The sequence below is a fragment of the Lissotriton helveticus genome, chromosome 1_2 (genome assembly GCF_964261635.1).
Source record: "Lissotriton helveticus chromosome 1_2, aLisHel1.1, whole genome shotgun sequence".
NCBI lineage: Eukaryota > Metazoa > Chordata > Amphibia > Caudata > Salamandridae > Lissotriton > Lissotriton helveticus.
The window spans coordinates 245,786,598-245,799,920 of NC_136058.1; the positions used below are offsets into that span (position 1 = coordinate 245,786,598).

The 13,323-nt window shown below is 43.8% G+C and overlaps 1 protein-coding gene across 1 annotated transcript in view; it reads right to left on the bottom strand.

Moving 5' to 3' along the window:
* Nucleotides 1–13,323, bottom strand: part of LOC144800376 (vitamin D3 hydroxylase-associated protein-like) — a 652,021-nt gene that overhangs the window by 305,835 nt on the left and 332,863 nt on the right. The window contains exon 5 of the mRNA XM_078671677.1: nt 2,961–3,167. Coding sequence (XP_078527803.1) covers nt 2,961–3,167 — 207 coding nt within the window. The remainder of the gene's footprint in view (nt 1–2,960; nt 3,168–13,323) is intronic.

Below are 13,323 nucleotides of genomic sequence, written 5' to 3' on the forward strand. Positions count from 1 at the left end.
TGTTCTCCCCTTGCCCTCCTGGGGTTCAAATAAGAGCCTTCGACCTGATGATGGCGGTGCTCATCTTGCATTACACCCCACCGAGCCTTCACGCTTTGTGCATTTGTAAGGTCCGTACATCCTCTGTGTACCAACCTCATGCTGTAACTGAACTGTCCTGCTGGTGCTGGATCCTGGCTACTTATCCCAATCCTAGTGCAAACTACTTCAGGTGGCCCTGATTGCCCTCAAGCACGGCCATGCGCAGGATCCCTCATCTAAGCCCTCTGCCGGGCCCTCCTCTGATCTCTCTGCTGATTCCTCTGCCTCGTCCTCCTCTGAGCATTCAGCTGGGCCCTACTCCTCGAAGAAGCTCTGCTCTTCCAACATGTCTCCTCTTCCAGTCCAAAAGTGCATGTATGGGTAACTGCAGCTCCTGAGATCTGAGGCTCCCAGACCAGTGGCACATGAGGTGGACATAGTGAGCTGCTCTCAGCTGCCGACCCACCCAACATACCAATTTCTGGCTGAATCCTGCTTCTCCTCTCACCCGCCCCAGGCTCCAAAAACGCCATCATCTCTCAGCCAATCCTGAAACTGCTCCCTTGCTGTTACACAGCTTGAGAGCAGTGTCAGTTTTGGCTTGAGCGGGCAAACTCACCACTCATTAGGATATTGGTGGTCTGCAGGTTTGAGCACCCCCACTCACTAATGTGCAGTAGTGAGAAGCCTGTATTGTGCATGGCAGCCGTCCAAATGGGCATGCGCATTTTGGGGTCTAGTTGCCCTGCACTCACTGCTACCCATGTGTTCATCAAAATGAAGCAACCCCACCCCCTTCAGACCTGCCACCGCCGCCGCCATGGCTGAAGACTTACTTGGAGTTGTACACTTGCTTTAATTGAATAGAACTGCAGTGCTGGTTTCATTTAACAATAAATAAATAATCATAATAATAATAATAATAATGACTTTGAATTTGTAAAGCGCACAGCTACCTCCGAAGTGGTTTCCCGGCAATGGGGGCCCTCGGGAAGAGTAAGCAAGCTATTGCCCAGAGTCACATGGTGCTGGGCTGATATGCCGCCGGCACCAGGGATCGAACCGTGAAACCCATGGTCCGGAGTCAGGCACACTGGCCGCTGCGCCACACCTCTTCAATTATAAGTGACCTGATTGTTGTTTTCGCATGTAATGGGGGGCCAAATTATCAGTGGGGCAATGCACTAAGGCACGAACCACTCTGGTTCGGAGACCTGCTGTTCCTGTAGAGTAATTAAGCTTAACAGTACATCCTGTTGACACACCTTTACCTGCACAGCCATCACTCATAAATGGCAGGATATCATTTTCCTTCTTGGCGCCCACTCTCTGGAACGAATTGCCTCCCCACTTACGCATGGTCACTAATCACAACTGCTTCCGTAGGCAGTTAAAAACATGGCTGTTCGATCATTAAACCAGCAAGATTTTCTCTCAAGCAGGAAAGTCAGAACTGTCCATCAGCGCCATGAGACCTTTGGGTGATATGTGCACTCAATAAATATCCCTGATTTTATTTTATTTTATTGGATAGGTCCTGTGAGTGGCCATGTGTGGTGCTTGGTTTACTCCAAGCCTGGGCTGGAGTACATTTACTACTGTTTTGACACCTTTAGGGCTTTTTTAACTTTTGATGTGATTCTGTGAAATGGAATTGTCTTACACGTATGTGATTGGGTGCTCTCCCAATCTCTTCTTAAATTTCCCTACACTCCTCCCATTTTGTATTCAATATTCCCCAGTCACTCCAGCTATTCCTCCCACATTTACTATGAAAATGTATTCCTACATGTGCGGAGATCTTCACCACTGTGGGGGGGTCTCCTCAAGTAGATTTATGACAAACATTTTGTAGTAGGTGACTATAGGGGTTGGCGGAATTTGCATAGTCGCGCTATGCAAAGCTCTGTGAAACGCTAAAAGATCTCCGCGAGCATGCAAAAGTTCAGCAAATACGCGGAACTCCTTGTTCCGCGTGTCCACGATGCTTTTTTCCTGTTTGCGAATGCTGTTTGCGTGCCCGGGGAGAAATATCTCGCGAACACGCATTTTGAAAGCGCGAAGAAGCAAAAAATTCAGCGAAAGCCACGGTTCGCGGAATTTTGGGCAATTCCGCGTTCTCCGCTGACCGCAAAATTACCTAAATTTAGCAAATTCCGAGAGCGTAACAGAATTTACCACCCAGGCCTAGTAAATGTAAATGTAAATGTACAGGAATTTATATAGCGCAAATCACCGAGCGGTTTCTAAGCGCTTGCTTAGGGAACCCGTCCTGGTATTCCCCTGTGAGATAACCCCGGCAGGGTATCCGCAAGGTGAAAGCCAGGCATCCCGCCGCGAGGGGCCGTTGTGGACATTAAGCAAGCTATTGCCCAGAGTCGCAGAGTGTGAACCCGTGAATCGAGTAGGCACCGGAGCGAGAATTGTCGAGTCCATGGACATTTTAGGACTCAAGACCCCGCCGAGCCGGGAATTGAACCCTGGTCCCGGGCTGACCTCTGCTTCCAGGTCGGCCTCCTCTAACAGTGAGCCACACTGTGACTAATGTGACTAATACAACTGTTGAACTACTTTATGCACTACAAAATGCAATTTGTGAATAACCTCCAAGATATCTTTAGGTTTTGCCAGGTAAAAACTGAAGTGGATTGGATTCCAACTCATTGGACCTAGTCTTCGATAAAACATTTTCAATGTCTATCCCAACTCTCGTTTTTTTTTTACATACACTTTTGCTTTACTTTCCACTTTATGGTCTGATTTAGTATATTTTAACAACTTTTTGTCTGTTTTCTGACTTTTTATCCCATCTACCAATCATGAAATAAAAATTTATTATTTGATAGGATAGCCATTGTGTATATGTAATACCATAATTGTTTGGCCAATACCCACATCACGTGCCAATGACCATCAAAAGTGCTGAGCCCTTAACTTACCTTATCCTATATGCTGTTGGTCTGAGCGCACAGATTCCACAGAAACTGGATGGTAAGCGGACACTTCCACCCAAATCTGATCCAAGCCCAATGAGGGATCCACCCCCGGAAATCAAAGCCCCTTCGCCACCTGATGATCCTCCGGGGGTCTTCTGGTGATTCAGGGGGTTGAGGGTCTGCCCGTGAATTGGGTTGCTGCAGTCAAAACTAAATTGAATGAAACAAAATAAGATACAATTTAAAAGTGCTCCCAACATTTTTCAGAATTTTGCAAAAGCTGTTAGTCAACCTAGATCCATATGGAGAGCCACAGTTCTCATACTTTAAGCATACATTTGGATGTCTGTGCTCACATGCGCTTATATTGATAGAGTTATGATGCATAAACAATAACATGACTCTACTTCAATTTGCGGGTTACGACCACGATAAAAAACAAGCTATGGGTTCAAGACCATGGGATAAAAATCTCGAAAGAATTTGGGCAGATAGAAGAAGAAATTTGAGTGTGTCCCAAAAGCTTTACAGTGTAATGGTGACCCCTAGTAAGCCATAATGTTTCACAATTTATGTGTACTAAAGTTGTTTTAGGTGTCCTATTTGTTTTGACCGTTCTGATATTTGTGTACCCACAGTTCTGAGGTGTTGTGTCACGTTTTGCATTTGGTTCCTCTGCAAGCCCTCACAGCACTATAGAATGGAGTTTGAAAGTCAGACTGAGATTTTGATCCTAGGGGCGCAAAGGGATTAATAATGTTTCTTTTCAGGATTCAAAAGCCGGTAAGGTCCGCAGGGTTTAGGAGCTTCACTTGGTCGGGTCCACGGCCCTTGCCTAAACCCTCTGCAGTTGCATTGGCCCTCCAGCATCCTGAGGTGCCCAGAAACCAATTGCACACAGCTAAGCATGGATAATCAAATTCAACTATTAACGCATTACTTATGCTGGTTACACATTAACTATGTCTGTGTATTTTCATTTAGAAAATAAATGTACATCAAACAAATAGGTATTGGTCAGAGGATAGACTATACCCAGTACAAAACTCCTGTATAAATATTAGAAATGGTCAACAAGAAGAACACCCCAATGAGCATTCCTTATCAGTCATTTTATTAAACTGTAAAATGATAAGCACAGTGTTAATGTATCGACCAGAATTTTAAGAAATTGTTATTATGATGGTAAGAAATCCAGTAGCCTATGTTAAGCTATAGATGAAGGTTTTATTTATCTTAGATATTAAGATGGTGATGGAGCAGGGTTTTTGTGAAATAAAACCTGCTCGGATTGAACCTCTCATTTAGTGAAATAATCATTTAAACCGTTAACTGCATGACACTAATCGTATTTGAATTAAAAACGGCATGCATATGCAAGATGGGAAGACGTGTTTGTAGTAGGCCGCAAGCCATGCACAACTAATGCAGAAATTCATGACTAAAAGGCTGTGAACTGTAATTTTCATAATGCTTTGATTTGATGCGTAACATTAATAGTGCTTTGAAAAACTCATTTAGGAATTCTGGGCCCGATTCACAGAATGAACTTAAGCCTCAATCCTAAACTTACTACTATTTTGATATTCACAGAATGCACTTACTACTTTTGGTATTCACAGAATGAACTTACTACTTTTGGTATTCACAGAAGTTAGGATTTTGTCTTAAGTTTGTCTTAAAACAGACTTAAGACAAACTTAAGACAGACTTAAGACTGACTTAAGTTAGGATTTTGTCTTAAGTCTGTCTTAAGACAAAATCCTAACTTCTGTGAATACCAAAAGTAGTAAGTTAATTCTGTGAATACCAAAATAGTGGTAAGTTTAGGATTGAGTCTTAAGTTCATTCTGTGAATCGGGCCCTCAGACTTGTGTGGAAATAATATTTACATAATATTTTGTTTTTCTTAGAAAGATGGAAAAAAGGTTTAATTCTGAAATGGGAAAGGCCTCTGAAAAGAGTTCGAAGATTTAGAACTGTGTTGTCGGGAGAAGAGTTTGGCAGTGAAGTGTAATCTTTTTGTGAGTTTCCGGTGATGGCCAAGGTTACGCGGAGGAAGGCAAAAAATACTTTTACAGCAGAGTTCCTCTGGAAGCGGACATGTACAGAATTTGTTACATGGAATATGAGTGTGCCGCGGAAGAAGAAAATACTGAGGCTTGTGAATGACATAGCTTTTATGAACAAAAGAGTTCTTGAAAAATAGAACTTGCCTGAGTGGTGTGACCGAGACACCCCTTGTTTTAGCCAATTAGAATTGTTAGTTAGGTGGGACGGATAGAGTAGTGGGTTGGACTTATTAGAATGTAAAGTATAACTAAACCTAGAAAGTAGAAGGGGTTGTCAGCATTTTCTTAACTTTGTGAGAGGAGAGAGCTGTAAGGCTGTATCCTATTCTTGAGGTCTGGCTGATGATCGTCTGATCCTGACCATTATAGCTTTGCACTTTGATGTCTTTTAATTTCAAAGTGTTTTTTATTGAGTTTTAACATATAAAAAACAGGCAATGTATTGCAATAGACATTTAGCAGGCAAAAATGGCGAGCGAGACAGACATGCATGTCTTCTCCAGTAGACATTAGAAAAGCAAGGGGATCATGCCCAGTTGGAAAGGCTGTGCCTGGAGATCGGGAAAGGTCCCCAATCAGAGCGTTAAATGAACAAGACAATACAAAGAACCCGCCCCACCCCCCAACTCCCAACTCCAACTCCCTCCCCCACCACTTTGATTTCTTTTGAAGTGCTTTGCTCACTTTCATGGCCAGAGGGCAACATTTCCATTTCCTAGAATCTTGGATGATAGTTAATATTTCTTGAATTCTGATTCGCATAATAATTTGCAAATGTTTTTTCTTTTTTTGTCTCTACCTATCCACTCCTTCAATGCGCTGAACTCCAGATATATTTGAATATTGTATGTTTCTTTACTGTGAGCAACACACATTTTAGCTGTATTGTATTTCTGTGAGCAATTCACATTATTACATAAAATCATTCATGGTATTGTATTAGTTTCTGGAGTATTATTAATAACCAATCCCTGCCCTCTAATAAAGCTCCATAGATGATAGAGATTAGTAAAACTATTTGGTAAGTGATATTAACTCTGTGGAGGCAAGTTATTGTGAATTGGGTCCAGTTTATAAAAGTATTTATCTAGGTTCCCAAAACGCTGCATCAATGGTCATATAGTTATTTCTGTAGTTAGGTCTGTAATTAGTCCTCCCTGATGCTCAACCCATACTCCAACTGTCACCCCTCATCACAGGTATCCTCACGTTCCATTACATCATCATGCACACCAACATTCCACACAGCACATTCACACTGGCTGAGCAGCAGAGGCAGAGAAACAGGAACGTTTCTTTATACCATAAACCACATACAACACATCTTCGCCATTTACAGAACAGATATGATATTGTGAATACAAGAAGGAAGCATAGCAATTACATGAAGAATCTTGCATGTGAAAATGCTGCAATCGCTTAATGGAAAAATGCCTTTAAACAAAGAACACAACGCTTTTGAAAAGAAAATATGCATAAGAAGTGCTGCAATATGCCAGATGGAAACTTAGCATATGATGGAACACAACCCATTTCATAAGAGGACATTCATAAACAAAACATAAGATAAAATGCAAAGAAAACATTGCAATATTTAAACCCGGCAACGAAAATCACCAAACCTGAAAAGAAAGGTGTTAAAAGATGACTCCAACAAGGGTTTAGCTTTTCTACTTTTATTGATCTTCTGGCACCACCAATGCACAGCCAGCTTGTCAGCCACAGTCTCCAACTGACTGTTACGAACACACAACCTTGGAGACAGGATTCTAACCTACAGTAGTGCAGGTGCATTTAAAGAAGCATGCATACATAAGGATAAAGGCATGTGTGCACATAAGATCACAGCACATCCCCCTTACAATGCCTACTATAAAGTACAATAACCATGGAACAGAACAGAATGGAAAACCACTAATTTCATGACAAAATAACTAAAGCGAGACAGGATCCTCCTGTGTTGCCTAGGAAGGACCTTGGGTCCCTATCACCAACCACATTCCTCTCAGCACCTCCACTGGAAATACGAGACCCTTCCGGAGCACCACCCGAAAACCTCACCAGTCTGGACATGCTCCATTTGCATCCAGTGTGAATTGTTACCACATTTTTCCTGATGTGTGTGATGGTGAAAGGACCCATAAATTCAGACACACCTTTCCTTTCCCAACTTGGTTTCTTCACCAACACAATTTCACCAACACACCACTTCTTTTCCCTCACAAATTCTTCACATCATATCTCAGTTGATACTTCTTCTGATAGTCAGTTACCCTCTCACGGATCTCCTCAGCACTAAGCTTGGGCGCCTCACAAGCAGGCAACCATACAGGATTTAATTTAGAGGTGGTAGGTATATACCTAATAAATGTAAATGGGGACTTTTGCGTCACACAATTGGGTGTGGTGCGATCCACCCACCACATGTCCCTCAGTACCCCTTTAAGAGGCAACCTTGACTTAATTGCTGTCTGCACACTGGCCTTCCCCAACCTGTTCAAGCGCTTGGCAAAGTCATTTGCCTGCGGTGAATATAAAGCAGTTCTCAGGTGTATTATTCCAAACTGTTTGAGGAAATCACTCATTTCCTGCGAGGTAAACTGCACCCCATTATCAGTGACCAGATATTGAGGAACACCCTCACTCGCAAATTAATCCTTCAAGAATTCAACTACCATTCTGGTGGAAACCGCACCTACACACCTGGTAGACACCCACTTAGATGGTTAATCCACCAACAGCAACACATAATGCGCAGTTGATGGTAGCAACTCAAAAGGACCGATGATATCTAGGCCCAACTTTGTCCAAGACTTGTCAGGTACCAACAGCAGAGACAAAGGGGCCTTACTCACACAATGTGACTTATCATTGAAAGCACACAAATAACACCCCTTAACAACTTTCTCTGGGGCATATTGTCTAGGGACAGCGATAAATAACGCAAAGCGCGCTTCACGCTTTTTTATTTATCGCCGTCCATCGCTGGAATTTAACAATAGCGGAAAAAACCACTGTTTTGCAGGGAACATAGCTGGTTTTCCAGCAATTATCCCCAGGGAAAAAGAAATATTTGGCGGTGAATTGTAATACATGCAGACTTTAGCTGGTCAAGAGCAACGCCTTCTAACCTTTGTTAGTACGTGAACTGCACTGATCGCATAAAAAGAGTTCACTGAAAAGTGTCAGCTTCGGCCCTGAGAGAGCGCAAATCAAGAAAAATCTAGAAGTGCACCATATTTACAAGCACGTTGCATTAGTTTAGTAAAGATCATATAAGAGTGTCGAATTTATAGAGGGCAAATATATAAGAGTGTTTAATTAGAATGATAATACATATACCAGTGTGAAAAGCTAATGTAGAATCGTGTAGAGATGTTAGAATGATGTTGAAATCCCATGTTATGTGGCTGTTGTAAGGGAAAATGTAATTCTGCTAAACGTAGAAATGTGTAGGCCACATGGCAGTTCACAAAGAGTACATGAAGCTGATACATTTCCACATGAAATGGATTTTAATGTTGTTATAATTCAAAGTACTACCGATCATAGAACTGAAAAATATGTTTATAGACGTTCCATATAATCATTGTGTGTAATAAGTTAGATATTGTTTAAACCAAGAAATCGAAGGTTTGCAGAGTGCATAGGCCCGTTTCATGTAATTCTAATAGGCCTGAATAGACAAAAGTTGTTTCTTTTGATCTGCATGTGCTCGTTTGAGAAAGGGCGTGTTAGGCACAAACTGTGGAGCCTGCTCGATGGTTTACGACTTAGAAGATATGGTGGAGGTCGAAATTTGGGGCCCACAGTACCAGTGTCTGTTTGCAGGTGCGAGGAGGTTTTAATCAAGAGAGTGATGAATAGACTTTTGTTCAAGAGAGCCAGGCACAGGCCTGGAGGAGTCTTCAGGAATTTCCTGGGGGGTACCGTCCTGCCGGAGAGGAGCCTGAGAAGCAAGGTCAACGCTAACGAAGGGTCCAGAGGAGTACCAGCATGGAAAATGCCGCCAGAACCAACACCACGTGAGGGGCGTCTCTAAGGGACGTTTCTATTGTAAATGTGATTTTGTATTAGGGACAGCACCCCTGGGTGGAGTTAAGGCAGATGGTCTGAGGAACCTAAGAGAGCGGATGGGTAGGCAGATAGGGAACTGCGAGACATCGTTTTGCAACAAAGACTAAGGGAAGTGTGTGATCTTCGGAAGTCACCACGGCTGACACCTTTTTAGGTTAGGAACTTGTTAAGTAGGGATGTCACTTAGTCTAGTATAGGGACAGTCTAATCTGAATTTTCCTTTCTGTAAATGTCTCACAAGCTACAGCTGGTGTCTATTCTTGCAACTTTGGTGATTCTTGAATTGGCTTTGGTAATACTCTTCTGCCGACTAAGAACATTTAGAAAATTCATGTTTGTATTGATACCCGTATATCTTTTGAACCTTATTTTGAGATGTTTTTATCTCCAGTTAACTTTGACTTTAAAATAAACTTTTGAAACTTATTCTTAGTAAGTGGTTCTTTAGAGTGGTGTAAGTCATTAACTGATTGACCTAGTAGTGGATTGCCTTTTACTCAATGACAGGTACCAACGGTTCAGTCGACCTGAGTTGGGATCTAGATCTATAACTATAGACCAGAAATCCCGCGTTAACAGTTGGTAGCAGAGTGAGGATGGTTACCTTCTTGAGGAAGGTGATCTAGACTAGGTTAAGTTTACCCCAAGGTCCCTAGAGATCGAGAGGCGGCCTGCCGAAGAAGGTGCTGACGGTGCGAGAGAAAAGCAGCAGAATCGGACGAGAGTGAGTATAACAAGGGTCATGCGTGGACAGATTGCGGTGTTTTGTGTTGTATTTGTATTGTAATGTCATGCGGAGTTGAATGCCTGTAGTGTGATTGAGAGAGGGTTGTGAGCGCGCGCAACCTGGCAAACTGGTAAACTGGCAACCTGGTAAACGGGTGAACCGGTGAACTGGTGAAAAATCTTAAGTTCGGGGTAGAGCTTAAGTGGTTCGGGTGTATCGAACATCCAGAGTAGTTGTCGACCAGAGTAAAGGGGGTCATGAGGTACCATTGATCGCCCGCAGGACCGAAATAGGGGGAATGCAAGAGTGAGTGTGTGGGTAACGGACGCAGGTCGAAAGTTACCGTGTGCAAGTAACCTATCAGAGAAGGCGATTGTCTAAACGTACACGGAAAGACATTTCGTCAGTTAAGGTGACAATTACAGTTAGACTGTGGACGTACAGTCAAGGAAAGTGATCGCTTGGTCGGAAGTAATCATTTTTCAGAGTATGAATGGGACGCATGCATGACCGCGGAGACGAGCTGAGAAAGGAGGGGAACTGCTGCGAAGGGGGAGAGTGACGTCAGCGAGAACCGCGCTGAGATAGGCCGGTTAGTGAGAAGCCGCGCTGTGATAGGGCGGTTGGTGTGACGTCAGTGAGAAGCCGCGCTGTGATAGGGTAGTTAGCGAGAACCGCGCTGAGATTGGTGGATTGTCATCAGGAAGTAAACGAACGCGGAGAAAATAGGAATTTTGTAGATTTTGAACATGAAGTGTTTTAAATGTTTGAGAGGGATTTTTAAGAGAAAAAGAAGAGAATCTTATTACGGGGAAGAGGCACCGCCAGAGGGTACACCAGCTCACTATATGGCAACGAATGTTGGGTTGCATACTATACTGTGGCTTGATACCTGGAGTAAGATTACAGAAGGGAATGAGGAATTGACCTTTCCGAAATACGGAACGTTTAGATTAGAAGTGTTGCATCAGCTGAAAGCAGTCATGTCCTCACTGAGACCTTTGCCTAGACCAACACAGTTTGAGGCCCTTAATGCGTGGATTAGGGCGGCACAAGACAGGAGTCAGAACAGACGCCAAGAAAGGGTACGGCGATCAGTAAGGGCAGTGCAAGATGCTAAATGGGATGAGGAAGCCAAGAAGTGGAGGGTACAGGTGATTGAGGTAGATAAGTTGTACCCCATGAGAGAGGTTACAGGAGGAAAGAAACCGATAGAAGAGGATGACGAGAGCGACTCGGAGGACGGTCTGATAAATAGGTTGCTGATAGATAGACCGCCTCCGGACAATAGGGAGACGGAAGGTACGGAGCTCCCAAGGCAAGACAGGGTTGGCATAGAAGGGTATAGGCCACTCCCTTTAGCGGATTGGGTACCTACCAAAGATGAAGGGTCACCTCAACATGGTACTGTACAGAAGGTAGTCGGAAGGGTTGCAGTGCAGAAGATGCCAGCAACAGAGAGGGCTGAGCCTTATGAATTGCCAGATGCTCTTCAAGTACCCGTTACCATAGGTCCTATACGGTCGATTTATCACCCAGAGAAGGGGAAAGAGAAAGAACAGGTACGGTTAGACAGAGAAAGAGTCGAAATGGAAAGAAGGAATAACACGACAAATGCCTGGAGGCAATTGCCAGGACCGATAACGTGGAGCACCCCATTGGATTCATCAGTGGGTCCCGTAACAGAGCAGGGGGGTCAGAGAGGACCGATGGACCTGAGGGGACCACGGCCGAAACCCTATGAAGAGTTGAGGGCTGACTTGAGAGAATGGGATAGGTCCATGGAAGAACCGAGCAACAGGTCAAGAGCAGAAGCTGAATGGGGAAGTCGAGGAAAAGGGACATTATCTCACTGTGGGGCTAGCGAAAGCAGTCAGGAGAGTAGAGGAGTTACATGCCATATTGACGGAGGGAATGGGCAGGAGCAAAGAGGCAGAAGTACGGAGTGTGGCTAGACATCTCGTCTCATTCAAAGTGAGGGAGACCAAAGGACCCAAGAGTACAGGGAAAGGTTTAAGTGTACTCACCACGCACCTGGTGACAATGTACAGCACTGGAGTCGTGGGAGCATAGGAAACAGCGAAGGATCTTGCCATGTGTCGAGTGATCAGAGACCACAGGCAAATTGCGAAGGAATGGGGAATAATGGAATGCCTTACCATGCACCTAGAGAAACCAGGCATGATGGGAATTGTGGGACTATGGGAAAGAGGAAAGTGTTTCACGATCCACCCAGAGAGGATGGAACTGCATGGGACCTGGAGAGATGGGAGCAAGGGAGGACTCCCCATAACACGCCTGAGCCTAGACGTAGGACTCAGAGCTGTGATGGGAGAGATGTAAATGGACTCTCTAGAGATGGCATACTGAAAGCTGTAATAAAAGCCAAAAGACTCGATGTGTCCAGCTTAAGATCTGACCTGGACGATATAATAGAGGGTACATTGCCTATAGAAAGGATTGAGATGTACGAACAAGATGAGCTGCTGTTTATAGCAAAGGACATCACTCGAAAGGCCAGAGCCACTCATGAGAAACTGTCTGTACTGGCAGAAAAGTATATGGTAGATTTGTCCAGAACAAATGCATTGCAGGGTAACCACAGATTGCATTATTTAGATCAGGACTTAGATGAGAGGAGGACTACTGGATTAAAAACACACATAAGGGAACTGATCACAGGAATAGGAGCATGGAGAGATCTGGACAAATGGGAAGAGAGGTGGTCCAAAAAGGGAACAGTTAGGCGGAGCGCTAATGTGATGTCTCCGGAGGGAAGGCTAATGCAGATGGAGGCATTCCCTTTGCGAGAAATAGCGAATGGGAATTATGTACACGTGCCCTGGAGTAGAGGAGATTTGGCTGCATTTACCAACTCATTTCCGAAGTTAAGGGAGAACCCTGTAGAGTGGTACAAGCAGGTAGAGAGGTTTGTGAAGATCTCAAAGGTATTGTGGATTGATTTGAACACCCTGTTTGACATTGTGGTCCCAGGAGACTTGTGGATAGCATGCAAAGTTAGTGTCGAATGGCCAACTGCAGAACCAGAAAGGAATGCTCTTACTAATGGACCGTCAGAAAGCGTAATGTTAAAATATGAAAGGGTGATGACTTGGCTGAAAGAGAAGGTGCCACCACAAGATATAGACTGGGTAAAAATAGACCGAACAAGACAGGAACCCAAGGAGACAGTTCATGAGTATTATGAGCGATTGCTGAAAGCATTCAAACAATACAGTGGACTAGATGTAATGGATCCTAAGGATATAGGACAGTTTGTATCAAAGTTCGTTTTGGGGTTGAGACCTGATATTTGTTTGATGATTCAGCAACACTTAATTTGTTGGCAAAACAAACCATTGGATGAAATTTTGAGATACGCAAGGTATTGCAGTGATGAAATAGATTCCAAAGCAAAGAAATTAAAGGAGAAACTGATGATGGTGCAGATGCAGTCAGCTGGAAAGCGTGGACAGCAGCAGGGAACAGG